Here is a 26,988-nt window from a genome sequence, read left to right as displayed (position 1 = left end):
GGGCAGGTGCAGGGTCCAGTCAGAGGTTGTATCCCTGAAGGGATTTGCTTTTGAGGATGGGAGAAATAGTAGCACATTCCTATGCTGCTTTAGAAAACCCAATAGAGGGTGAAAACCGATGATGCAGAAGGGGGGACTTGAGAAGGTGAGAGATGATGGGATGTATCCACAGTGGGGGTGACTTTTGATTGAAGGGAGCGTGGACACTTTATTCAGAGTAGCCAGAGAGAAGGCAAAGTCTTTGGGCAGGTGGGTGGGTAGATGTGGAAGGGCTTGAGAAAATTCTCTTTTGATTGCTTTTATGGTCTTGGTGAAATGGGAAGAATGGTATTCAGCTGAGAAGAAGGAAAGGAGAAGTGTTATAGGTTTAAGAAAAGAAGGTATGAAGTCGTCCTCTGAGACCATCCTTTTCAAACCAGGGATGCATATGGCCAAGCACACATGGAGACTGTGCTGACGGTGCACAGTTGTAGATAGTCTGGAGGGGATCCTTCTACAGACCCTCAGCTTCTGTGGCTGACACTTCCCAGAAACGAATGTGCCTGAGACAATAGGCTTCCTCCCACTTGGAAGGAACAGGCAGACCCTCACCTGTCCCAGATCTGATTTAAGTGTATCACCCCTCAGATTGTCCCTGCTTCTTGTCTGCTCATTGATTTTATTATTCCTCTTTTCCCTCGTTCTTAACCCAGGAAAAAAATTACTTTCTGGAAGTAGAATGCACTTCTTAAAGAGCCCTTCACTGCAAGTTTCCGTAGATCGTGATCCTCCTGGGGGTTGCCACGTTCTTGTTTCTAGTTTTTGTTTTTCCAGTGTGTCTGTTTCTCTTTTCCCTCACTGGTGCCTCACCTCTGTTTTCCTGTCTCTCCTCGGATTGTCGCCTTTTCTCTGGTTTTCAGGCGTGGTCACGGTGGTGGGAACAGTTCCTGCAGGTCCAGAGGGAGAGACGGAAGATGGTCTCTGCAGTGAAACACCATCAGCACTGGCAAAAGTGGAAATCCCTGAAGGCCTGGCTTGAATACCTGCGGGTCCGCAGAGTGAAGAGACAGCTGAACGGTGAGCAGAGGGTCCCAGGCTCTAGAGACAGAGCAGCACGTCACAGTTTCCACTCTTTTGCTGCCCGTGGTGCTAATTTATTAAGGAGAGATATAACCATATTATGCCACAAACTTTGAAAAAAAAGAGATTGAGGAGAAATATGCATCATCCTCAGTTCACATTTAAGTTGTTTCCTTCTGGCCTTTTCTTCCACACACACACACACACGTATGTATATATTAGATTTTATTTATTTATTTATTTATTTAATTATTTGAGAGAGAGAGAGAGCATATGCGAGCAGGAGCTAGAGAAGAGGCAAAAGGAGAGGGAGCCCAATGCGGGACTCGATCCCAGGACCCTGGGATCATGACCTGAGCCAAAAGCAGACACTTAACCGAGACACCCAGGCATCCCCAACTTTTTTTTTTTTTTAACACTATTCTTATGGCTTAGTTTCCCAGTTAGTGTTCACAAGTAATAATACATAGGTCATGATCGTTGGTACCTTTTGTACTTTGGTTTCTTGAGCCCACACAGAAGTCAAGCAGTTTGCTAAACGCTGGCTTTCATCTCGGCCTCCCTGCAGAAACCTCCTGGGTCGCCAGGCCAGCACTGTCTCTTGGGAGAGTCTGAGTGTGTCTGTTTGAGGATAAGGCGGAGACCCACGGTCTGGTTGCCCAAGCCTGGAAGCTCAGGACGTTAAGCTCTTCAGCATGATAAGCTGCAGACTAATGCGCCTCTCATTTCAGCATTCGAATTCCAGGACCAGTTCCCTCTGACTTCCTGGACTTAGGTTAGTTCATCAGGCCATTGGCTAATTAGTGTTAAAAGCCTGTGACCCTGGCAGCCAGGATGAGCCTGGCTGAAAGCTCAGAAACACCTTTGCCAGCATGGTGACCAAGCTGTGTCATTGACTCAGTCCCTAAAGCCCTACCCGAGAGACATCAGTGTTGAGAGGCAAAAAGGGTCTTCCTGGAAAGCCGCAGCTGCCATTCCTGCTCCTCAGGAGTTAACGAGAAGCCTCGCTCTTTGAAATAACTGATTGTATAGCATCCTCCTCCCTAAAATCACAGACCTTTTCTCTTTCCTTGGAGAGAAGAGGTGTAGCTAAGGGCTTCCAAATAACCCTCTCCTGACTAAAAACACTTTTATTTTAGAATTCTTCATAAGAACAGCCTCCGATCCCTGCCGACTGTCGGTAGTAGGGTGCAGCTTATCTTAAAGATGCTTGCAGGGGCAGCACATAGTGATTCTCTTTGTTTGCAGAGATGGCTGAGCAATTCCACCGGGTCACTGTGCTCCAGACACGCCTCTGTGATTGGCACTGGGCCTGGAAGCAGAAGGAGAGCTTGTACGCCCAGCACGCCCGGGTGGAGGGGCTGGCCAGGAGGATGGCGCTGCGGCGGGCCTTCACTCACTGGAAACACTGTATCCTTTTCAGCCACCCAGCCTTGTCCACCACCCCAGCCAGGCCTGCAGGAGCTCAGCAGCCTGTAAGATAAAGGGCCGGGGATATGTGAGAAAGGATTACTGAATGATATAAGGTGGTCCTGATGTCTGTCGATTTCTTTTTTAAAATTTTCTGTTTAACTGGAAGTATGCTTACAAAACAGTATATATATGTACATTTAGAGTTTAATGAATAGTAGTAATATGAACATCTATGTACTCACCACCCAACCTAAAAATTAGAACATTGCTAATACCCTGTCTGCTCATCCCTGATTGCGTTCCTTTTCCTCCCCTTTTTTTTTTTATTTTTTTTTTTTAAGATTTTATTTATTTATTCGACAGAGATAGAGACAGCCAGCGAGAGAGGGAACACAAGCAGGGGGAGTGGGAGAGGAAGAAGCAGGATCATACCGGAGGAGCCTGATGTGGGGCTCGATCCCATAACGCCGGGATCACGCCCTGAGCCGAAGGCAGATGCCCAACCGCTGTGCCACCCAGGCGCCCCTTCCTTCCCCTTTAGAGATAATTCCACGATCCTGAATTTTATGTTGTCATTTCATTGTTTTTCTCTACCCACTAGGTGGTGGAAATAGGCATGGCAGTCTTTTTTTTTTTTTTTGGCATCGCTATCATTATGATCGTAGCTTCCATTGTCTTTTACCATGTGCAGACATTCTGCATTACCTCTTGAACCCTCATAGCAACCCCGGGGAGTAGATGTCACTATCTACTGTTTTACAGGTGAGGAAACAGAGATTCACGGGGGCTAAATGATTGTCAAAGTCACAGCATGTCATTGGCCGAGCAGGGAGTTTTAAACCTAGGCCTTTGGCTCCAGTGAGCGTGTACTTAATCACTGCCCCTACTACAGAATGTGCCCAGCTGTGCGGATTCGGACTGCCCTAGATGTCCGTCCACACGTCCATTTGTTCATCAGACTCTTGCTTAGTTTTAAGCTCCTGCCTCAGTTCTGGAATATGGGGAAGCTCAAAGACAAATAGTTCATTGTCTAGTGGGGTAAAGAGATCTGAAAACGGGGCTTTACAATGTGGTGTGGTAAGTGCTCTCATAAAGGTGTGTATCAAGTCCTGGGAGCGCATCTGTGCAGACTCGAGCTGACTTTGTCCTAGAGGATGACAAGGTCACCTAGAGAGAAATTGGGAAGGGTGTTTCAGGTGGAAGGAATGGCATTTACACAGGCAGAAATGAGGAAAAGACCCAAGGACAGCAGCAGGGGTCTGTGGTGAGTTGAGGCGGCATAGACGGCAGTAGGGCAGTGCGGATAGAGGCAGGACGGGGCCAGCTTGTAGAGCCCTGGGTGCAGTGGTCGGGAGTTTGGGCTTTCTCCTGATGGCGCCGGGGATCCTCTGGAGGTGTGTAAGCAGAGGAGCGATGCAACAGGTTTGTACTTGAGGGGACAGATTTGGATTACGGGGGCAAAGCTGGCTCAGGGGGAACAGTTACTCAAGACTCTCCCTGTCTGTGGGGGCAAGTGGGATGTCCTGCAGGGCGGTGGGGGTGGGGGGGCAGGAGAGATTTCAGAGGAGAGCAGATGGACTTGGCAGCCCAGTAGATGGAGGGAGTGGGAGGAGAAGGTTTGAAAATAACTCCAAGGTTTTTCGCTGAAACATCTGACTGGGTTGTGGTGCCAAAACAGAGGAGGCAGGAAGACAGGAATGCTTTAGGTGGGGCGATTTGGAAATGTTTACTGTAATCTGTGGCAATTTATCTCAGCTATTCTTGCCTGTCATCAAATGGGCATCAGAGGGGAGAAAGGCAAGGCCAACTGTTCAATAAGCAACTCACACAGGTTCCCTTTGCGTCCTCTTCCCTGGGTCATCAGGAGGAGACAGAGGTGGACGTCAGCCCACCTGGCATGCCTGTTGTCCCCCACAGCCTCGACCTTCTGGTGGGTCACTAGGATCATGGTGTGCAAGGGTGGGGACATTTTTGAGACGAGAGGCCTTAACTCCCTGGCAGATGTGCTGCTGTGTGCCGAAGACGCGGCCCAGTGGAAGGTGGCAGAAGAACACAGGAGGCTCAGCTTGCTGGTAAGAGCATGGAAGCCTCTTGAGGCTTTTTTTTTTTTACAGGAACTGCCAAAGTTTTAGTGTTTAATATTTAACAGCACAACTGGCCAAAGTCCAAGATGTGAAGTTACCATGTTCAAGAAACCAGGGGGAAAATCACTCTATAAACTATATAGTATGCGGTAAGGAGAACACACACCTTACAGCAGAAAGCCTGTCTGCACAGAGTAGATGTTTCAAAAAGCCATACTTAGCAGCTTGCTCAGGCATCCCCTCTTGGAGGAGCCAGGCGGACATCATGCTGTTCAGGTGTATCTGGTTATGGGATTAGCTTCACTCACGAAGCCCTGTTCCATTGCAAGTGTCCCTGTTTTCAGTTTGGATCAGAAAAGTTAATGGTTTCGGATCAGAGGGATCTGGAGCTATAAGGGACTCTTCGAGGTGATCTAGTTCTGCATTTTTTTTTTTTAACACGTAACGGGCTTCCTTTTTATTTTTTTGAAGATTTTATTTTTAATTGATCTCTACATCCGACGTGGGGCTCGAAATCACAACTCCCAGATCAAGAGTCATATACTCTACTGGGGCGCCTGGGTGGCACAGCGGTTAAGCGTCTGCCTTCGGCTCAGGGCGTGATTCCGGCGTTATGGGATCGAGCCCCACATCAGGCTCCTCTGCTATGAGCCTGCTTCTTCCTCTCCCACTCCCCCTGCTTGTGTTCCCTCTCTCACTGACTGTCTCTATCTCTGTCAAATAAATAAAATCTTTAAAAAAAAAAAAAGAGTCATATACTCTACTGACTGAACCAACCAAGTGCCCCTTTTTAAAAAAAATTTTTTTAAGTAACCTCTACCCCCAACGTGGAGCTCAAACTCGTGATCCTAAGGGCGGACTCCCTTTAATGTTGGGAGCCTAATCTGTAAAATCGATCAAAGTAGAGATGCTGTGGCTGAAGCAAGGTCTGGGAGTAGTCCCGGTTCTACCACTGCTTCCTCCACCCTCACCACACGAGGAGGTCTTCAAACACTTTCAGGTGCCTCTGGGGTTCCCCAGAGCACAGTATGAAACCCCTGATCGCTTCACTCTTAGGAAACTGGAACCCAGGGCTTTGCTTGGGTCTTACATGAGGCCGTGTCGATGGAGCTGGAGCCGGTCCCACTAGGTCTCCTTCTCTTCCTTCTATTCTGCTCTTGAAAAACTGCATTTGGAATTGTATAAGTGTGCACGTTGGACTCCCCCACCCCCAACATTTCTTTAAAAAGAAAAAAAAAAAAAAAACGCACCATAAGCTGAAAGTCTCTTTTTCTGAGAGGCAAAGTTGGTGTTTTTTTTTTTGTTTTTTTTTTTTATTCTACAGAGATAGAGACAGCCAGTGAGAGAGGGAACACAAGCAGGAGGAATGGGAGAGGAAGAAGCAGGCTCATAGCAGAAGAGCCTGATGTGGGGCTCGATCCCATTACGCCAGGATCACGCCCTGAGCCGAAGGCAGACGCTTAACCGCTGTGCCACCCAGGCGCCCCAAAGTTGGTGTTTTTAACCTTTGTCCGTAGTGTTCCCCCTAGGCCACAGGGATCTCTCCTGGTCAGAGGTGAGGGTGTGTTTGTTTCTGGGCAGTATCACTGGATAGTGGGAACGGTTCGACAGGTACTTACTAAGTGCCTGCTGTGCGGTCTGGCTTGTACCAGACTCCAGCTGAATCTCAAAGCAGAGAAACGCTCCAGGACCCGGGAGCAGCCGTGAACATCCGTGCCTGGGCCTCTCGCTACCTGACTCGGGCACCGCTCTTACTTTTGCAGACGCTGCTGATTTGTAACTGTTTGTGTCCTTCCTCCTATTCACAGCACTTCTGTTTTCGAGCCCTAAAAGACAATGTGACCCATGCCCATCTCCAGCAAATAAGAAGGAATCTCGCTCATCAGCAGCACAACATCTCGGTGAGGGTCATCTGTATGGAGGGACACTGGCGTCCATTGTCTTTTCTTTTAACCCTTTGTGCTTCGAGATGTGTCCAGACCTTTTAGACTCCAAAACCTTAGTGTCCCTATTCTCTAGTTAGCCCTACCAGCTGGCAGAGTAACCCTTGGTTTTTCCTAGTTTAATCCCTTTTTTTTTTTTTAATCTGTTTGCTAAGAAACTTGACAGTTGACTCAGAGGTCAGGGACTGTGGATTCCAGCCCTGACCTAGGCAGTGCACTCTAGGCTTGCATTCCAGGCGGCTTCAGTTGTATTTGCACTTTAAGTTTGTTGTCTTACGTGGTTGGTTTACCCGAGGGCAGCAAACGTTCTATCTCTACTTACAGATTGTGTTTCCGGGTGTAGGAGGATGGGGGTTTTGTTTTGTTTTTCATTATGAAAATGTTCAAACTTACAGAAAAATATAAAGAATAGTAGAATGAACAACTGTATACTTACCATCTAAATTCAAATATCAGCCAGTTGTTAATAGTGACTTCACTTTTTTTGCTGAATCATTTCAAAGTAAATAACAGACATCGTGACACATTATGCCTAACATTGCAGCTTGCGTTGCCCAAAAACAACATTTTCCTTCATAACCACAGTATCGTTATCATCCCTAACGAAATGAACAGTAATTCCTTAATTTTATCCAATACCCAGCCCATATCCGAATTTTTAGTTGCCCCCAGAATGTTTCCTTTTCTAACCAACTAAAGGCTGATAACTTACTGTATTTGGCTATTTCTAGTAAGGCTCTTAATAACAGTCCTCCCTCCCCACTTCTTTTGTTTAACACATTTATTTTTTAATTGTGGTAAAATTCACATAACAAAATTTATCATCTTAACCGTCGTTAAGAGGACAGTTCAGTGACATGAAGCACATTTGCATTGTGCAGTCATCGCCACCATCCATCTCCAGAACTTGTTTCATCTTGCAAAACTGAAACTCTGTCCCCATTAAACAATATTTCCCATTCTCCTCCTCTGCGCCCCCCCCCCGCAGCAGCTGGCAACTACCTTTTTCCTTTCTGTCTCTGAATCTAGGGACCTCATATTTACAGCACATGCCCTTTTGTGACTGCCTTATTTCACTTAGCATAATGTATTTTTTTTCAATGACACTGATTTTTGGAAAAGGAAGGCCAGCTATTTGGCCTTCTACAATATTGCATGTTCTCAAGTTTTCTGATTCCATTTGATGTCGTTTGATTTTTCTTTGTTAAAATGTTGCTCCTGTAAATTAGAGTTTGATCTAAGGGCTTGATTAGATTGAAGTTAAACACTTTTTTTTTTTGGCAAACTATGTCATGAGCAGTAATGGGTGATATGATCAGTTTTAACTTTTAAAATGGCATTATCTTCTGTGTGGCCCAGATTAGGAATAGCTTCAACGTCTTCATTCTGATTTCCATAGACTGGCAAATTCATCTTTTTGCCTTTTATGTTGGCCTCAAATAGCTCCGTATAGCTTAGCCATAATTATTTTGTAAGGCTGTTACAAATTGTGGCATAATTCCTCCTTTGGGGAAGCTAATAGTTTATTGGGGCCAGGATTTGCTAATAGGGTAAGAGAGATCATTTTATCTTTTGCCTTAATAAACTTCCCTTTCTTTTCTGTTTGCTTCAGCTGCTGCACAGGTTCTGGGCCCTCTGGCAGTCTCGGATTGAACAGAGGGAAGAGAGGGAGCAGCTCCCCTTGCTGTGTGCCGCCAGGGACCACTGCAGGTAGGGACTTTGGCCTTCTCCTTGGGCTCTCCAGGGACTGACTCGCTGTTCTCCAGGGGAGAGCACTTACCCTTCCATGGATCCCTGGGCAGATTCAGAAAGGCCCTGCTATAAACCAGTGGTTCCTAAGCTTGTATTTTCCTTTTGGCTGAACAGATGAGAGGTGGAATAAAGATGTTTGTACTGGTTCTTGATCACCATAGTGTGGAGGATGTGCCTGCCAGCTCCCTGCCTCAGTGCTTCAGGTTCTGGTGATGTTCACATCTTAGAGTTCAAGCCTTGGTAGTGTTAAAAAGCTGGCTCAGGGGCGCCTGGGTGGCTCAGTCGTTAAGCGTCTGCCTTTGGCTCAGGGCGTGATCCCAGGGTCCTGGGATCGAGCCCCACATCAGGCTCCTCCACTAGGAGCCTGCTTCTTCCTCTTCTGCTCCCCCTGCCTGTGTTTCCCCCCTCACTGGCTGTCTCTCTCTTTGTCAAATAAATAAATAAAATATTGAAAGAAAGAAAAGAAAGAAAGAAAAAGAGAAAGAAAGAAGAAGGGAGGGAGGGAGGAAGGAAGGAAAAGAAAGGAAGAAGGAAAGGAAGAAACGAATGAAGGAAAGAACGAACGAAAGAAAGAAAGAAAGAAGGAAAGAACGAAAGAAAGAAAGGAAAGAACGAAAGAATGAAAGAAAGAAAGAACAAAAGAAAGAAAGAAAGAAAAGAAAAGAAAGAAAAGCAAAGCAAAGCCAGCTCAGGCAAGTGGCTTAGCCTTGGAAGAGTGCAGAGTGTCCCAAATTTTAAATAAAAGCACCATATGTCTATGAGGAAAACTCAGGGTATAAGAGGGTAGGTATAAGGTGAAAAATAAAAGCCTGGATCCCTCCCTCTGATCCCTTTGTCTTACTCTTCAGAGGTAACCACTCTTTACTTTCTGGCTGCCGGAAATGTTCAGTATACCCTCCCCTCAGCCAATAATACAGTCAGCTTAATACACATAGTTAGAGGTCCCATTTTGGGACTTTTTTTTAATGAGTCAGTGAGAATCTCAATATTTAACTAAATTTGGAATTATCAGGGTCTATCATTATTCTAAATCCCGGTGTACAGAACTGAATGTGGCTCTCACTCTGGGTATCATTGTTGTGGAAGGAGCTTGTCACAGACCCAGTACACAAGCCCCAGAGTTTGGTCATCAGTCCAGAAAGTGCGGAATAGTTGGGATTTCATCCATGCCTAAGTTCCAGAGACACTGTGCTTGGCAGTCTAATTAGGTTTATAAGAAAATTGTCAAAATCTGGGGGCAAGCCATAGCCCCAAATTAGGGACTGACAGATTTCGTGTTGAACAATAGGTTCTTTTTTTCCCTGTTTTGTAGAGTGAAACTGACAGGGTGCCTTTAATGCTGAAGATGTTAACTACACCCAGATTTTCTGACCTTAGAAGCAAACAACATTTTTCAGACCTCAAACCTGAAAAGTGCAGTAGGCAGTACGTGTTATGTTATGTGTTTTATTTCAGAATAATGTGGCTACGCAAGTGTATGAAATCGTGGTTACAGTACACTCAGAAGAGGCGATACAAGCAGGTATGGCGTGGTTCATAGCAAGTAACTCCACAGGCTTGCATTCTTGGACCCAGTTGCTTTGGAAAGATTCTTGGAAAACCTTTGCTAAGAGGTCTTGGTGCTGCTGTAAAAAGCTTAAAGGTACTTCCCCCAGTTCCCTCTAGTGACATCAGAAAGTGTGCGTGAACCCCATTTCTTCATCTGCTGGGAAAATGCAGGTGAGCTACTTGAGGGTGGACCCTGTCTCGTTCTTCTCCTCAGCACAGTGTGGACAAAGGGGAGGTGCCAACTAATATTTAGATGAATGAATGAACAGACAGACTAACTGCCATGGGTTGCTACAGTTTTTCTTAAGGATCATCTCAGTTCTTGGCATTTGGGTGGTACCAGCCCAGGGCATGGCTTGCCTTCCACACCTGGAAAATGCTTAGAATTGCTGCATTCTTTGACATTCCTTCGGATGATGTGGCTGTTTCTAACAGTTGCCATTTGGTCTCTTAAGCCCGTTTAATGTAAACACAACAAAAGGTAGAGACCTTTTGGAAAAACTGAGTGCCAGGGTTGAAAGGTCGTGTTTATTCAAGGAAAAGAAGCGGAGTCTCCTATTTGCCCCCCTGGAAAAAGAGCCCCTTGACCCTGGGGCCTAGCAGTGGTGGAAGGTCAAGGGTCAGTGTTCTTATCTCTTTACACTGCTCTTGCATGGCCTGCGTAATATAGAGGGTCTGAAAAATAGTAAGAGCCCTGTTCAGTTGCCTTTTTTCAAATCTTTCGCTAACAATCTGAATGTCATTTAAGGAGATGACATCAGAGAACATCAGGTTCTTTAAAGAGAACATCAGTTCTTTCTATTTCAGGAAAAGATAAAAATATTTGTTGTGGTTTCCTTTCTTTTTAAAAAGTAACACATAAAGAATGGCAGAGTGTTTGCCAGTTGAAGCTGGATGGTGAAGTTCATGGGGACTCGTTATGCTGTTGCTTCTACTGTTATTTACATTTGAAAATGTAAATGCCCAAAAGCAACATACAGACATTGTAATTTGAGAAGTGTAGGAAGAGCTAGAAGAAAAAAAATTAAAACACCCGTAATCTTAAAATAACATTTGGTGAGTAAATTTGGTATCTTTTTTCCTCCATGCGCGTGGGAGTATGATACCATATGTTCACACACACACATATGCTAACTGTTCAGCTATCTGCTGCTATGTGAAAAATCACCCCAAACTCAGTGTTAAAACAACAACCGTGTTATTATACCTATGGGTTCTGTGTGTCGAAAATTGTTTTCGTTTTTTCTTAAAGATTTTATTTATTCGACAGAGATAGAGACAGCCAGCGAGAGAGGGAACACAAGCAGGGGGAGTGGGAGAGGAAGAAGCAGGCTCATAGCGGAGGAGCCTGATGTGGGGCTCGATCCCACAACGCCGGGATCACGCCCTGAGCCGAAGGCAGACGCTTAACCGCTGAGTCACCCAGGTGCCCCATGTGTGTCGAAAATTGAAACAAGACATAACAAAGATGGCTTGTCTCTGCTCCATGATTACTGGGGCCTCAGCTGGGAAGATTCTAATGGCAGGGGGTTAGGATCCTCTAGGAAGTTTCTTCACCCACATGGCTGGTTCCAGGACTGGAATAACTCGAGGACTGGGCGCATCCAGGACTGTTAACCAGAGAACCCATGTTGGGCCTCTCCAAGAAGCTTGGATTACCTCACAGCGTGGTGGCGTCAGGGTAGTCAGACTTCCTGTGTTGTTGCTCACTCCAAAAGTGTCCCCATGAACAACACACAGAAGCTGTATGGCCCTTCATGACCCAGCCTCAGAAGTCACATGGTCACTTTTGCCATTCTCTGTTGGTCAAAGCAGTCACTGTTCTGCCCAGATTCAAGGGGAGGGGGATTCTCAGTGAAGGAGGAAATTCAAAGAATTTGAGGTCTTATTTTAAAAAGTGCGGCATGTACATATTTGCTTTTATCCCCCCCAGAGTTTTGGATCATGGAAACATATATATATTTTTATGTCAGTTGTCTATCTTCCTGCTGATAATCAGTGAAATAGTAGTAGCCTTTCATAGTGACATAAAAATTTAAAGAATCTGTATTACCAATAAACATCATAGACAAAATCAAAAGATATATTACAGGGTGGGAACAATGTTGATAATACACGTGACCAAGGACTGATAAATTTCTTAAGGTTCAAAAAGCCCATGTATGTCACTGAGCTAAACACTGGCAGTCAGGTAGTACAACAGGCAGTGTGTATGAACACTTATTACATAGGACAGAACATGTGGATACATAATGTGTATTTACGCGTGCACGCACACGTAAATATGTGAAGAGATGCTTAACCTGGTTTTAATTAAAGTAAAAATTTCTTACCCATCGTATTTCATTTTTCACCTATCGTGTTGGCAAAGATTAAAAATAATGATTTTAATCTTTTTCTCAGTTTTGTGTAGAAAGCAACCCTCCCTCTAGAGTGTGACCCTGAAAGGTCGTTTTTTTTATAATGTAAGTACAAATGAAGGTCATTCGTTGTTACACTGTAGCGGCTGCAGTCCAGAGCAGACAGCCATTTCCAGCAGAGAGCCCTGCCTGCGGCCTTCCACACGTGGAGAAGATTCTGGCGATGGCACCAGCAGGAAAGTGTTCTCAGTGCGAGAGCAGCACGATTTCACAGGTACGTGGAACCGTGCCTCTCCGGCTGGGCAGGCTTTTTGGGGCTCGCCTTGCAGCCCGCATAGCCATCGGTGGTGGTGTTCAGCCTCCCAGCCCTCTAGGCCCTGGCTCTTCCTGGTTTTTCAGTTAGGTGGGCTCATTGATTTCATCTGGCAGGAAAAGCCAGTCAGTATTTCCCCTGGGAAAGCTTTTGCTCATCTTTATTGTAAGTGCTTTCAAAACGGCCTGAGTTTTATGCCCCTGTCCTCACTGCAAGCCAGTGTGAGCTCCATTAAAGCTGCCCATTAACTTTCTGGATCAGAACGTGGTTGGACCTTGGATCGCCTTGGCAGGCATTCTTGACTGTGATTTCCCTGAAATGCTTGCTCCCTGTTCTGCTAAACCTGGCTTTTTCTTTTCTTTTCTTTTCTTTTTTTTTTTTAAAGATTTTATTTATTTATTCGACAGAGATAGAGACAGCCAGGGAGAGAAGGAACACAAGCAGGGGGAGTGGGAGAGGAAGAAGCAGGCTCATAGCGGAAGAGCCTGATGTGGGGCTCGATCCCATAACGCCAGGATCACGCCCTGAGCCGAAGGCAGACGCTTAACCGCTGTGCCACCCAGGCGCCCCAAGACCTGGCTTTTTCAAATCTTGAAATACAGTCATCAACAAAATTAAGATGAGCAAGGAGCAGAGCTGCGTCTTTTGGCTCCCGCAGAGGCAAACCTGCCCATAGCAGGTCCTTGCTGCATGTTGATGGAATGTAACAAAGAAATTATTAATTGCTGACTGTGTGTCTGCCACTGTGGTGGGCATGGTGTGATGGTTCATTCGCCTGTGACATCATCAACTTCATTAGTAATTTCCTTCTCACCGCAGTCCTGAGAGAACAGGCTCAAGATGACTAATGACTCCCCACGTGAAACAACCAGTAAGGGGCAGAGCCAGGGTTTAAATTCAGATCTCCTTGACTCCAGGGACTTTCTGCTAGATCAAAAGGAAGATCTTTTTGATGACTTTTAGAAACTTTGAATCTTTGTGAGGAGGTAAGAGTGATACACAAGAAACAATTGAAGAACAGTTCCAGAGAATAGATCCATGTGTCCTCACTTAATGTCAGCCCCAAGCTGTTCAAGAGCTCTGAGCTTGCACTGAGGGAAGTCCCTGGGGGAGGGCATGCTGGGAGCCAGGGGGTGAAGATGGATGGCAGGAGTGGGCAGGATGAGGGCCAGACTGAGGGGATTGCTGAGCCCATGAAAAGATGATAGATGTTTGAACAGGTACATACAACTAGTAAAGTGATGGTTTTGGAGATTGCCCTGAGAGCAGTGTCCCATCAATTTAGGACAGAGAGACAAGAGGGAGGGACACTGAGAGACGTTGCTGTGATCTTGACTTTGAAAGAGTGTGAATGCTAGCCTGAGGGGATCAGCCAGAACTCCAGGAGTTCTTTACACAAGTCCAAGGAGAAGCTTTTAGGGGGTGGCTATGGGGAATTGGAGGCTGGCAAGGGAATAGCACTTACCTCTGCCCCTTCTGCAGAGAGAGTGACTTCACCTTTACCTACTTCCTGTACTGAGGTCAGGTATAAGATTCCATTTGAAAAATGGCTTTACTACTTAACACACACACACTCCTTTGTTTATCCTACAGACAAAGTCATGATTGCTTCTGTTGCTTTTTTTATTTTGGCGTGCTACAGGGATTTTCAGAAATTGAGGCTTTCAAAATAGCCAAGGAGAGTTTACAAAAGGATTTTTGTTGGGGATCATTCTTGAGACAAAAGGGTGGCGGGTCAGTTGGAGATGGGGAGTAGCCAGGAGGCTTGAAGGATAACCAGGGCCTGATCTGCATTTTATCTTGTCTTGGTTTAGTTGGATCTTTCTAGAAAACTGAAGTTTTTTAGGTTCCTGCCTTCAGCTCATGAGGGAGCAGAGTGATGGGGAGCCCGACTTAGAAGCTAGAGAGGCCTGAGGTCAGACCCTTGCTCCACCGCTTGCCAGCTCCGTAACCCTGCGAGAGCCACTCAGTCTCTCTGAGCCTGTTTCCTCAGATGTAAAATGGAGATAAGTTGATAATAGTCCCATCTCATAGGGTTGTCGTGAAAAGTGAGGTAATCCAATTGGAATACAAGCAGGATGGCAGCACAAAGTATCAGCCTTCCCCCCCAACCGCTAGAATTGGTTTGTGATTCTTACGGTAAATGAATATTCATAGGTTTGAAGTTTAGCAAATCAAAGTTTCCCCCAAAATATGTTTGTTCTGTCTTTCCATAATTCTTAGAGTGTTTGTTTAATATTTTAGGAATATGGGCAGAATTTATAGTGGGATCTCATGAATTATAACTAAAAATGGTAGTTTCTTGGGGTGCCTGGGTGGCGCAGTCGTTAAGCGTCTGCCTTCGGCTCAGGGCGTGATCCCGGCGTTCTGGGATCGAGCCCCACGTCGGGCTCCTCCACTAGGAGCCTGCTTCTTCCTCTCCCACTCCCCCTGCTTGTGTTCCCTCTCTCGTTGGCTGGTCTCTGTCAAATAAATAAGTAAAATCTTAAAAAAAAAAAATGGTAGTTTCTTAACCTACCAGTGAAGTAGTGTATTGAGAATGAGACAAGACTGGTTTGTCTTTTTTTTTTTTTTTAATTGAGTTCAGATTCATAGTGAAAGGCACAGATGTGTTAACTAAAGAGTTTGGTGAGTTTTCACAGATTGTATACCTGGATAATCAACAGCCCAGTCAAGGTCTAGAACATTTCCATCACCCCAGAAGTTTCCCTCATGCCCCCGTCCAGTCAGTCAGTTCCCACCCCCCCCCATAGGTAGCTACTGCCCTGATTTCTATCATCCCAGGTGAATTTTGCATGTTTTTGAACTTTAAATAATGGGATCATACAGTAAGTGTTCTCTTGTGTCTGGCTTCTTTTAAAGTTCAGTGTAATGTTTTCGAGATGGAGCCATGTTGTCAGTAGTTCAGTCTTCGCTGAGTGGTATTGTATGAATATAAGGCAATGTTTCCATCCATTTTAACATAGGAGTTTCCAGTCTGAGGCCATTATGAATAAACCTGCTATGAACATTTATGTGGGTTATGTTTTCATTTCTCTTGGGTAGATACCTAGAGGCTGACTCTGGCTCACGAGGTGGGGACGAGCTTCATCGTACAGGGGGTCCCACCCACCAGCAGATAGAATGCTGGTTGTTCGCATGGTCATCAGCATTTGGTTCTGACCGTCTGTAACTGAGCCGTCTGGTGGAGGGGGTGCCCGGTGGAGGGGGTGCCGTCTCATCTCCCTACTGACTAATCACGCGGGGCACCTTTCTAAGGCCTAATCAGCCAGGATCAAAATCCTGTAGTTTTACCGAGTCAGACTGATTGCCTTGAAGGAGGGAATGCCACAGGAGTTCTGGAATGGTGCTCTCCCTGAGGGAAAGGAATTTATAAGGTTTGGGTTCCCACAGAAGGATTCTGAAGAGGGGAAGGAGAAACGGGGATTGGTTTTGGATTGCTCGCTCTTTCTGAGGCAGAGTTAGGGATGAGAAGTGGGGTTCACTAGGGAGTACTGTTATGTGTACCCTCAGGAGTAAGTGAAAACAGCAGAGCTTGTCTGGGGCATCACTGGTAAGGAAGCAGTAACCACTCAAAAGAGGCCCTAGTGGCATTTTACAACTGCTGCGTGGCCTTGGGAGAAACCATGTTTCCTTATAGCTGGCTTTATCTGTGCTGTCCTGATCTGGTGAATGGTTGGGCTGCTTTTCCTCTTTTGTGAGTGAATTAGTCTGAGCTGCTTTTCCTTCCTTGAATTCCAGACAGATTTTGACTGATTCAGCCTTTTTCATGTGCTTATTGACCATTTGTATGTCTTCGTCTGTGAATTGTCTATTGAGTTCTTTCCCCTAGCTTTTAAAAAAAAATTGGGTTTTGTATGTGTGCGTGTGTTTTTTTGTAATCATTGATTTGTCGAAGTTCTTTATGATGTATTCTTTGTTGGATATATGTATTAAAATATTTTCTCCCAGGGGTGCCTGGGTGGAGTTAAGCGTCTGACTCTCGGGTTTTCGTTCAGGTCACAATCTCAGGGTCATGAGATCAGGTCCAGTGTCGGGCTCCGCGCTCAGTGGGGAGTCTGCTTGAGATTTTCTCTCCCACCCCCACTTCCCCTCCCCATGGTCAAGTGCTCTCTCTGTGTCTCTCAAATAAATAAATAAATCTTAAAAAAAGAAAAATATTTTCTTCCAGTAATGTGGCTTGCATTTCCATTTTCTCACAGTTTTTTTTTTATCGAGAGCACAGTGGTTTTATGTATATGTGTGTTATATATATGTTATATATATATATATATATGTATATGTGTGTTATATATATGTTGAAATGATCACAGGATGGGGATCTATATATTGGCTACATATATATATATATATATATAGAAATGAATTAACAGTATTTTTTTGATGAGCAGAAATGTTTAAGTTTGTTACAGTCCAGTTCATCAAATTTTTTCTTTTATGATTAGTGATTTTGGGATTTTCTCTGGAAGCTTTATATAAAGTTTTAGCATTTACCTTTAGGGCTGTGATCATCTTGAATTTTTTCCATATGTGGTATGAGGTAAGAGCCAAGGATTATTATTTTTTTTCTTCTATTTGTTTTTCGGTTTTTCCAGCACTGTTTGTTGAAAAGACTTTTCATTCCCCCATTGAATTGCCTTGGCACCTTTGTTGAAAATCAGTTGTCCTTATAAGTTTGCATCTATTTTTGGACTTTCTCTTCTGTTTCATTTATCTGCTTGTTTATCCTTATGCCATTATCATACTGTCCTGATTTTTATATCTTTATAGCAAATTTTGAAATCGGTTTTTCAACTTTATTCCTCCTGGGATTTGTTTGTTTGGGATTGCACTTAATCTCAATGGATGTTTAAGGGAGATAGGACATCTCAAACTTACTGAGACTTCCCCATAAATGAACATGAATTTCTCCATTTATGTAGCTTTTCTTTAATTTCTCTCAGTGTTTTGTAACTTTGTGTAGAAGTTTTGTATATATGTATATTGTTAAATTTATTCCTAAATACCTTATTTTTTGATGTTATTGTGAATAGAATTATTTTTAGAAGTCATTTTCCAACTATTTGTCCTAATATATAGAAATACAACTGAAACTGTGCTCTGTGACCTTTCTAAAGTTACTTAATGGTTTGAGTCTGTCCTTTAAAAAAAAAAAATTACGTAGGGTTTTCTGCATAAATAATCTTGTCATATGCAAATAAGGACAATTTACTTTATCCTTTCCAGTCTGTATGCTTTTATTTTTGTCTTTACTGGATTAGCTAGCATCCCCAATAAAGTATTGAATAGAGGTAGTGAGAGGATACATACTTGTCTTTTTTCTAATCTTAGGGGGAAAACAAAAGCAGTCAGTATTTCACCATTGACTATTTTTATAGATACCCTTTATTAGATTGAGAATGTTCTTTTCTATTCATAGTTTATTGAGAGTTTTTATTATGAAGGGTGGTTAAATTTTGCCAGATGTTTTTTCTGCATTTATTGAAATCATGGTTTTCCTGATTTCACATGTTAAATCAACACTGTATTCCTGAGATAAACCCCACTTTGCCATGATATATTATCTTTTTCACGTGTTGCTGATTTTGATATGTTAATGTTTTATGAAAAATTTTTACGTGTACTTTCATGGGGGATATTGGTTGTAGTTTTCTTGTAATATGTGTCTTTGGTATTTCTTTAAATTTTCTATGGAATTTGCTGGTGAAATTCTCTGGACCTAGAGTTTCCCTTATGGAAAGGTTTTTGGTTACAAATTTAATTTTGAAATTAGATACAGAGCTACCAAGAGTTTCTTTTCATGTCAGTTTTGGTAAGCTCCATTTTTCAAGGAATTTTTTATTCTGTCCAAAGTGTCAAATACATTGGCATAAAGCCATTCATAAAACTGCCTTATTATTCTTTTAATGTCTGTAGACTTTCTGATGATACCACATTGTGCATTCCTCATTTTGGTAATTTGTATTTTTTCTCATTTTTCTTGATCAGTCTTGCAAGGAATTATCATGGGTTTTGTTTTTTTCTTTTAACTTTTGCTTTGTCAATTTTCTTACTGTATATTTTTCTTACATTGATTTTGACTCTTTATTTTATACCTCTTTCTACTTACTTGGCTATTTGCCTTCCTTTTTTTTTTTTTTTTTAACCTTAAGATGGAAGCACAAATCACCCACTTTTTTTCACCCATTTTTTTTTAAGTTTATTTTTTTTTAGCAATCTCTACACCCAGCGTGGGGCCTGAACTCACAGCCCTAAGATCAAGGGGCACATGTTCATCCAACTGAGCCAACCAGGTGTGCCCACCCATTCTTTTGTTGTTGTTGGTAAATTATCAGTTTTAAATCTTTCTCTTGTGAAAATTTTAAGCTATAAGGTTTCCCTCTCCTTTAGCTTTATCCCACAAATTCTGACATGCTGTGTTTTTATTATCATTCAACTAAAAATATATTCTAATTTCTCTTGTGACTTCTTCCTTGACCTGTGGTTTATTTAGAAATGTTATTTGATGTTCAAATAGGAATTTTCTTGATACTTTATTTTTTTAATTACTAATTTAATTCCATTTTGGCTAGAAAACACCTTATATAACTTCAGTTTTTGAAATGTATTGACATGTTTTACAGCCGAATATATGTGGTCTGTTTTGGTGAACCTTCCACATGCACTTTATTTTTTCCCATGTGCACTTTAAAAGAATATTTATACTGCAGTTGTTGGATGTAGTGTTCTATAAATGTCTGTGAGGACAAGTTGGTTGGTAGTCATCTTCAGAGTTTCTGTATCCTTACAGGTTTTTGTTTGTTCTTGGTTTTCTTTGTTTCTTTTTTGATGGTTATTTCTGTTACTGGACTGATTACATTTCACCATCTGAGACTAAAGCTAACATAGGACTAAGAATGTAGAATAGGAAAGGGGGAGAAGCCATCCACAAATTTGAGTCACCTAGAAAGGTCCATAAATCTTTGTGTTGGAATCGAAGGATGAACCTGTTCAGAGTTGAAGGGAGGACCTTGGTTTCTAACAAAAATCTCCTAAAGGCTCTATTAATACAAGGGGGTCAGTTCATGGAAAAACTTTGAATTGCACAAAACCCCATTAGGCAGGAGAAATGGGCAGGATAGAAGGACATGGGCTGTGGGGGAAGTCGGTCTACAGGTGGGATGGCTGGGCTGGAGGCCACGGCTCAGGCCCAGGATCTGTAGGTAGGAGCAGGCTGGAAGAGAACTGTAGAGACAGAGGTTAGTGTGTTCACTCAAAGCCCTGGCTTTCCAGTCAGTATCTAGGATGCAGATGCTTTCCTCAGACAAGGTGTTTGTTTTTTAAAGATTTTATTTATTTATTTGAGGGGGAGAGAGAGAGATAGAGCACAAGCAGAGGAGGAGAGGGAGAAGCAGGCTCCCCACTGAGCAGGGAGCCCAATGCAGGGCTCGATCCCAGGAGCCCAGGATCATGACCTGAGCCAAAGGCAGACACTCAACCAACTGAGCCACCCAGACGCCCCCCTTACAGTTTTTTTTTTTTTTGTCTACTTTTTCTATCAGTTACTAGAGAGAAGTGTTAAAGTTCTCTAGCTATGATTATGGATTTGTCTATTTTTCCTGGTAATACTATCAGTTTTACTTCATGTGTTTGGAGCCTCTTGTATTTGGTCCATGTAGAGTTAGGATTGTTGTGTTTTCTCATGACTTATCCCTTTTTATCATTTTGAAATGAACCTCCTTATTTTTGGTAATACTTCGTTGCTCAAAGTCTACTTTTACTTTTATTAAAATAACCTCACGAGCTTTTTTTTTGTATTTACAGTTTATGTGGTTTACCTTTCCCACTCTGTTTGTCTTCATATTTAATAAAGTTTGCCTCCTGTAAACAGCATATAGCTATGTGTTAATTTTTTATCCAGTCTGACAATCTCTGCTTTTTTTTTTTTAATATTTATTTATTTGAGAGACAGAGACTGAGCACGTGAGTGTATGGGGGAGGTTGGGAAGGGTGGAGAGAGAGGGAGAGACTCTCCCAGACAGTCTCCACACCAAGTGTGGAGCCCAGCTCAGGGCCTGATCCCATGACACCGAGATCACAACCTGAGCCGAATCTGAGTCAGATGCTCAACTGACTGCACCACACTGGCATTCCTGACAATCTCTGCTTTTAAATTAGAGTGTGTGGTTCATTTATATTTAATGTAATTGTTGGTGTGGTTGGGCTGAAGCCTACATCTTTTTTTTGTTTCTCTGTTTCTCCTTTTCTGCCCTCTTCATTTAGAATCTTCTACTATTACATCTTTTTCCTGCATTGACTTTTTAGCTCTGTACCTTTTGTATTTTTTAAATTGTCATTCTAGGAATTACAGTACACGTTGTTAACTTATTATGGTTCTATTCAGTTCTGTTGTACCACTTCGTGTTAAATGTAAGAACATAAAAACAGTAAAATTGTTTCCTCTCCATCATTGATGGTATTTGTTGTCATATATTTTTGCCTGTGTAATTTTTGCTTTAAATAGAATTCTTTTTTTTTAATTGAGAGAAAATAGTCTTTTATATTTACCCACATATTTTCCACATCTAATATTCTTTGTTTCTTCCTGCAGATGTGAGTTTTCATCTGTATGCTTTTACCCTTTAGCATTTTTATACTATAAGTCAGCAGGAGATAAATTATCTCAGCTTTTGTTTATGGTTATTTCACTCTCGCTCTCATTTTTATTTTTATTTTTTTATTTATTATTATTTTTTAAAGATTTTATTTATTTATTTGACAGAGATAGAGACAGCCAGCGAGAGAGGGAACACAAGCAGAGGGAGTGGGAGAGGAAGAAGCAGGCTCACAGCAGAGGAGCCTGATGTGGGGCTCGATCCCATAACGCCGGGATCATGCCCTGAGCCGAAGGCAGACGCTCAACCGCTGTGCCACCCAGGCGCCCCTCGCTCTCATTTTAAAAAAATTTTTTAAAGATTTATTTGTCAGAGAGAGGGGGAGAGAGAGCACAAGCAGGGGAAGCAACAGGCAGAGGGGGAGGGAGAAGTAGGCTCCCGCTGAGCAAGGAGGCCAATGGTGGGACTCGATCCCAGGACCCTGGGATTGTGACCTGAGCTGAAGGCAGACGCTTAACCAACTGAACCACCCATGTGCCCTCTCACTCTCATTTTTAAAGGACCTTTTCCTGGATTTAGAACAATGAGTTTTTCCACCCTTCATTCCTGAGTCTGGTTTTTTTTTCTTTTATTTTTTTTAAGATTTTATTTATGAGAGAAAGCAAGAGCATGAGCAGGGCAGAGGGAGAGGGAGAAGCAGACTCCCCGCTGAACAGGGAGCTCGATGTGGGGCTTGGCTCTCCCAGCATAACCTGAGCCAAAGGCAGACCCTTAACCATCTGAGCCACCCAGAAGCCCCTCCCAAGTCTTTTAAAGACATTCTTCCCTTGTCTTCTGGTCTCCATTATTTCTGGTATAAAGGCACCCATCATTTATATTATTCTTCCCCTAAATGTAATCTGTCTCTCTTCTCTTGCTTTTAAGATGTTTTTATTCATCTTTGGTTTTTCAACAGCTTGGAGTGTGATGTGTTTCAAGTGTAGTGTTCTTGTGTTTATCCTGCTTGGGGTTAGTTGAGCTTCTTGAATCTGAGGTGTTCCCCCCACCATAACCAAATTCGAAAAGTCTTTTACTATTATTTCTTTAAATAATTTATCTGCCCTGGGGCACCTGGGTGGCTCTGTCGGTTGAGTGTCTGACTCTTGATTTCGGCTCAGGTCATGATCTCAGGGTCATGATATCAGACTCCATGCTGGACATGGAGCCTGCTTATGGTTCTCTCCCTCCCTCTGCAGCCCCCGCCATGTACATGCACGCACTCTCTCTAAGGAAAAAAAACAACTATCTGCCCCTATATCCTCTCTTCTCTCCTTCTTAGACTCTAATTACACTATGTTAAACCAGGTGATATTGTCCCACAGGTCACTGAAGCTCTGTTTAGTTTTTTTCTATTTTTCTTACCATTTTTCAGATTGGATACTTTATATTGATCTTTCAGTAGAAAGTCTTCAGTGATCTATATCCTTCAGTTTCTTATTTGTAACTCATCCGGTGATTTTTCTCCTTCAGGTATGGTACTTTTCAGTTCTGAAAAATTTTTTTTCTCAATTATAAAACATACATAACATAAAACCATTTTAGTCATTTTTAAGTGTATTGTGTATTCTGTGGCATAAATACATTGGCAGTGTTATGCAGCCATCACCACTGTGCATTTCCAGAGTTTTTCACCATCCCAAACAGAAGTTCTGTATCCGTTAAACACTAACTTTTCATTTCTATCTATTCCCAGCCCTGTGAACCTCTAAACTACTTTCTGTCTCTGAATTTGCCTGTTCTGGGTAGCGCCTGTATGTGGAGTTGTGTGCCAGTACACCTGTTGTGTCTGGCTTATTTTACTTAGCATAGTGTTTTCAAGGTTTATCTACGTCATAGCATGTATCAGAATTTCATCCCTTTTTATGACTGAATAATATTCAGTTGTATGGCTATACCACAGTTTACTCGTCTGTATGTTGATGGACACTTCAGTTTCTACCTTTTAGCTATTTTGGATAATGCTGCTGTGAACTTCGGTGGACATACATCTGTTTGAGTCTCTGCTTTTAATTCGTTTGGTTGTATACCTACAAGCAGAATTACTAAATCAAATGCTAATTCTGTGTTTACTTTTTGAGGAATCACCAAATCATTTTGTTCTTTTTTGTAGTTTCTATTTCTCTGCTAAGATTCCCTGTCTAGTAACTAATTTGTTCATCCTTCATTTAAGTACACAAACTTACTATTTTTTTTAAGTGTTTGCTGATTCCAACATTTGGGTCATTGTTTCTGTTGACAGCTGTTTTTCCTTTAAAGGGTTTTGCATTTTATTCTGGTGGGCAGTGGTTGCTGTTTATTCTGGTGATTCCTGTCGATCCTAGTGAGTGTGGTTCTATTCTTTCTTCATGTGGGTTTTGTGTGTGTGTGTGTGTTTTAATATTTTATTTATTTATTTATTTATTTATTTATTTATTTATTTATTTATTTATTTGAGAGACAGAGAGAGAGCACGAGTGGGGTGAGAGGAGGAGAAGCAGGCTCCCCGCTGAGCAGGGAGCCTGACGCAGGGCTCGATCCTGGGACTCTGAGATCGTGACGCGAGCCGAAGGCCGACAGACACTCAACTGACTGAGCCACCCAGGCGCCCCTAAGATTTTATTTTTTAAGTGATCTCTACACCCAGCGCAGTGCTTGAACTTAACCCTGAGATCAAGAGTTGCATGCTCTACCGGGCACCCCATGTGTGGTCTTTTTTGACTTTTGTCTTCAGAATTAGGGCATGGCGCTTATTCCTGAGGTGCAGCCTTTCTGAATTCTGGGGTTCTCAGCAAAGTCTCTCCATTCAGACTGGGCCAGAATCCCATCTCCTAGCCCTTTCCAGCCTCTGGTAATCTCCATCCAGCAGTCAGCCCTGAAGAGGCCACACTGCTAGGCCTCACAGAGCCTGCCTGTACGGCCTTACCTGAGCACTGGGCAGACTCACATAGAATTCTGGGTACTGCCCTTGCAGAGTGTGCAGGGTGTGTGTGAGTGTGCCTCTGAGGCAGGGCGAGGTCTCTACGTGCCCAGGTTCAGGAAGGTGACAGCTGTCCCAACAGTCCTTCCCCTGCAGTCTTAAAGTCCAGTCTCTGCCTCAACTCAGTGAGACTGTCCTGCTCTGCTTGGACTCTGTCCCCCTGCCCCCAGTGTTCAGAAGTTGCCCTCAGACAGAAAGCTTGGGCAGACAGAGGGCTCACCTTACTTGTTTCTCAATTCTAAGGATGACAGTCTATGTTGCCTCTTGTCCAGAGCCTGAAAACAGTTCCCGCATATATATTGTCCCATGGTTTTGCCAACACACAGCTCCTAGTGGCTGTTGACCAGTTGTCCAGGCGCTGCTTTTGCAGGCCTCCACGTCCTTATGCTGAGTGGGGAGGCTTGGCAGAGCTGACAGAGCAGTGGTTCTCAACCCTGTCTCCCTGCCTACCTCACATGGAACACTTGTTTTAAATACTGTTTCCTGGGGCCCATTTGAGACCTGCTCAGTCAGCCCTGGAGACCTGGCCTGTGTTTTTAACCGCTTCCCCCAAGGATTTGTATAGCAGCAACTTGGCTGGTCAGCACGGATGGGAGAGGCTTTCACTACTGATCATTGAGCACTGTTGGTAATTCAGTGTGGAACTGAATTGATGAAGAGCCCGGGTCTCGAAGTCAATCTTACTCATACTGTGTGAATCCTTGGCTGACACCGGAAATAACTTGGAGAGTATTGGGTTGTTTGTGGGGTTTTTGGCTACTGCTGTCTGCTTTCCTTCTCTTTCCTTTCTCCCCATCTCAACTTGTTCACCTCCTAATAGCATAAGAGGAAAAACCCAATTATTTGGAACTTCTTATTCTTTTTTGTAGGGATTTTGTTTTATTTTAAGTGCTTTGTTTACCTTTTTTTTCTTTTTTCTTTTTTTTTTTTTAAAGGGAGACATTGGAGAAGCAAGTATTTGCTATTTGGTGGCAGAAAATGTTTCAGCATCGAGAAAACCGGTTGGCAGAGAGAATGGTAAGTGGCCGTCCTTGAGGAGGGGCCTGGAATGGGCAGGACCTGCTTCAAGCTTTGCATTCACTGCCTCCTCTGCTCAGGACATCACCCAGAGCCCAGACCCACATTGAGGAATGTCCTGCCTGTGACCAGGACTCATGAGGCAGGGCAGGGCCTGGGGCGTCTGTTGACTTTGTCAGTGGACTTTCCATATGGCTTCTGGGCCAGGGCGGCTCGTTAACGCCCATTTCTTTTGCCTTGGTCAGTACTTGTGCCCTGTAGATTCTTCCTGTCTTCTGTACCCCCAGCTGCTTGACCCACTCTGTCCTCTCCCCGCCATCCTGCCCCAGGCCATCCTTCACTCCGATCGGCAGCTCCTGCAGAGGTCTTGGTCCACGTGGCACCGGCAGGCAGCAGCACGTCACCGGGAGCAGCAGTGCACGGCAGCGGCCTGGGCCCACCACCGCCACCACCAGCTCAGGAGGGCTTTCTGCATCTGGAGGGACAGTGCCCGAGGGCTCAGAAGAGAGTGAGGGGCTGCTTCTGCCCCAGCTGCTCCCCCTCTCAGGCCAGCTTTGACCATAGTGGTAGCACCCTTAGCTCTGAGTGCCCCTTGGAGGGTCATGTTAGCCTAGACTCTGGTTTTAAGTTCCAGAAAGTCTGCCTGATACAGTCTACACAAAATCAGGGCTGTAGTGAGAGGATCCTGGGGTACCTCATGGAACTCCCAGCCTCCAGAACTTGACTAGGGACAGACATGCTCCATGGATGTGAGGTCTTACCCATGGGATGCACCCTGCTCGCTGGTTGGGGCCCATTCAAAGTGGCCATGGCCAGGGAATAGACTGATGAGCCCGTTGCAGGAGAGCTGAGCCCCCGGGGACCAGCAGCTGTGGCCCAGGGGCAGGTTGTGGCCATTGTTACCACACCATGTGGTTGGAGAGACGGCAGGGCAGGCATCCCACACGGGCACTGCAGACACTGTCCTGCTTTAATGCCTTTCTGTATCCACTTTGTGCTGTGAGGATCTCCCCCACCCTCAAATTCTGGCCGCATTTAATCTCCTGAGTTGCCAGCACATGAATGCACTTCAGGTTGGCTGAGAGAATTTGATTAGATGCTCACTTTCCTGAGGGAAGAGCCCAAATCCTTCGGCAGCTCTTCAGAGAAGGTGTTTTTTTGTTTTGCTTTGTTTTAAGATTTTATTTATTTGACAGAGTGAGCCAGAAAGAGAGCACACAAGCAGGGGCAGAGGGCGAGGGAGAAGCAGACTCCCTGCTGAGCAGGGAGCCCAACCCAGGGCTCCATCCCAGGACCCTGGGATCGTGACCTTGAGCCAAAGGCAGACGCTTAACTGAGCCTCCCAGGAGCCCCCAGAGGTCTTGATAACTCCCTCTCCACCAATTTAAGTACCACTAGGCAGGGGCCAGGGGCCGTGGGGGCGCCCATCGAAAGGGCCCTGGCCGGGTGCAGGCTGCCCGCTGACTCCAGCCCTCCCCGCAGGAAGACAGGCCTCGTGCTGGCTGCAGAGTTCCACTGGGCGCGGCTCCTGCGCTGGGCCTGGGACAGGTGGAGGGAGGTAAGACTGGCGGGGAAGCCTCCCATGCGGTTGTGGGCCAGTGGAGCTGTGTGTCAGCACGACTCCGAGCAGACGCTCGTCGCCAGCCCCTCGGCAGCCACCTGCCCGAGCATGGGAGACCGACAGGCTGGGCAACAGAGGAGCAAGCGCTGACCTGGTTTTGTGAGGTGATTGGCTCAGAGTCCTATGTTCTTCTGGTTCTTGTCTGAACTCACTGAACCTAAAATTCCTGGTCTAGCCGTTTGCCCGCATGCTCTTCAGGGTAGAAAGTGTTTCAGCGGCCGCCATTGCTAGTGTTTACCCTAAGCCAAGCACTTGAGCTGTCTGATCCCCACCCCCCCCCCCCAGATAC

At 44.3% G+C, this 26,988-nt stretch overlaps 1 protein-coding gene across 1 annotated transcript in view; it reads left to right on the top strand.

The window, feature by feature from the left end:
- The window catches only part of SFI1 (SFI1 centrin binding protein), a 76,599-nt gene that overhangs the window by 38,688 nt on the left and 10,923 nt on the right, over window positions 1-26,988 (top strand). The window contains 10 exon segments of the mRNA XM_034639663.1: window positions 900-1,056; window positions 2,308-2,469; window positions 4,474-4,544; window positions 6,365-6,457; window positions 8,112-8,209; window positions 9,707-9,773; window positions 12,303-12,433; window positions 24,997-25,078; window positions 25,408-25,586; window positions 26,561-26,636. Coding sequence (XP_034495554.1) covers window positions 900-1,056; window positions 2,308-2,469; window positions 4,474-4,544; window positions 6,365-6,457; window positions 8,112-8,209; window positions 9,707-9,773; window positions 12,303-12,433; window positions 24,997-25,078; window positions 25,408-25,586; window positions 26,561-26,636 — 1,116 coding nt within the window.

Source organism: Ailuropoda melanoleuca, chromosome 12 (genome assembly GCF_002007445.2).
Source record: "Ailuropoda melanoleuca isolate Jingjing chromosome 12, ASM200744v2, whole genome shotgun sequence".
NCBI classification, from domain to species: domain Eukaryota; kingdom Metazoa; phylum Chordata; class Mammalia; order Carnivora; family Ursidae; genus Ailuropoda; species Ailuropoda melanoleuca.
This window is presented reverse-complemented; position numbering and strand designations above follow the sequence as displayed.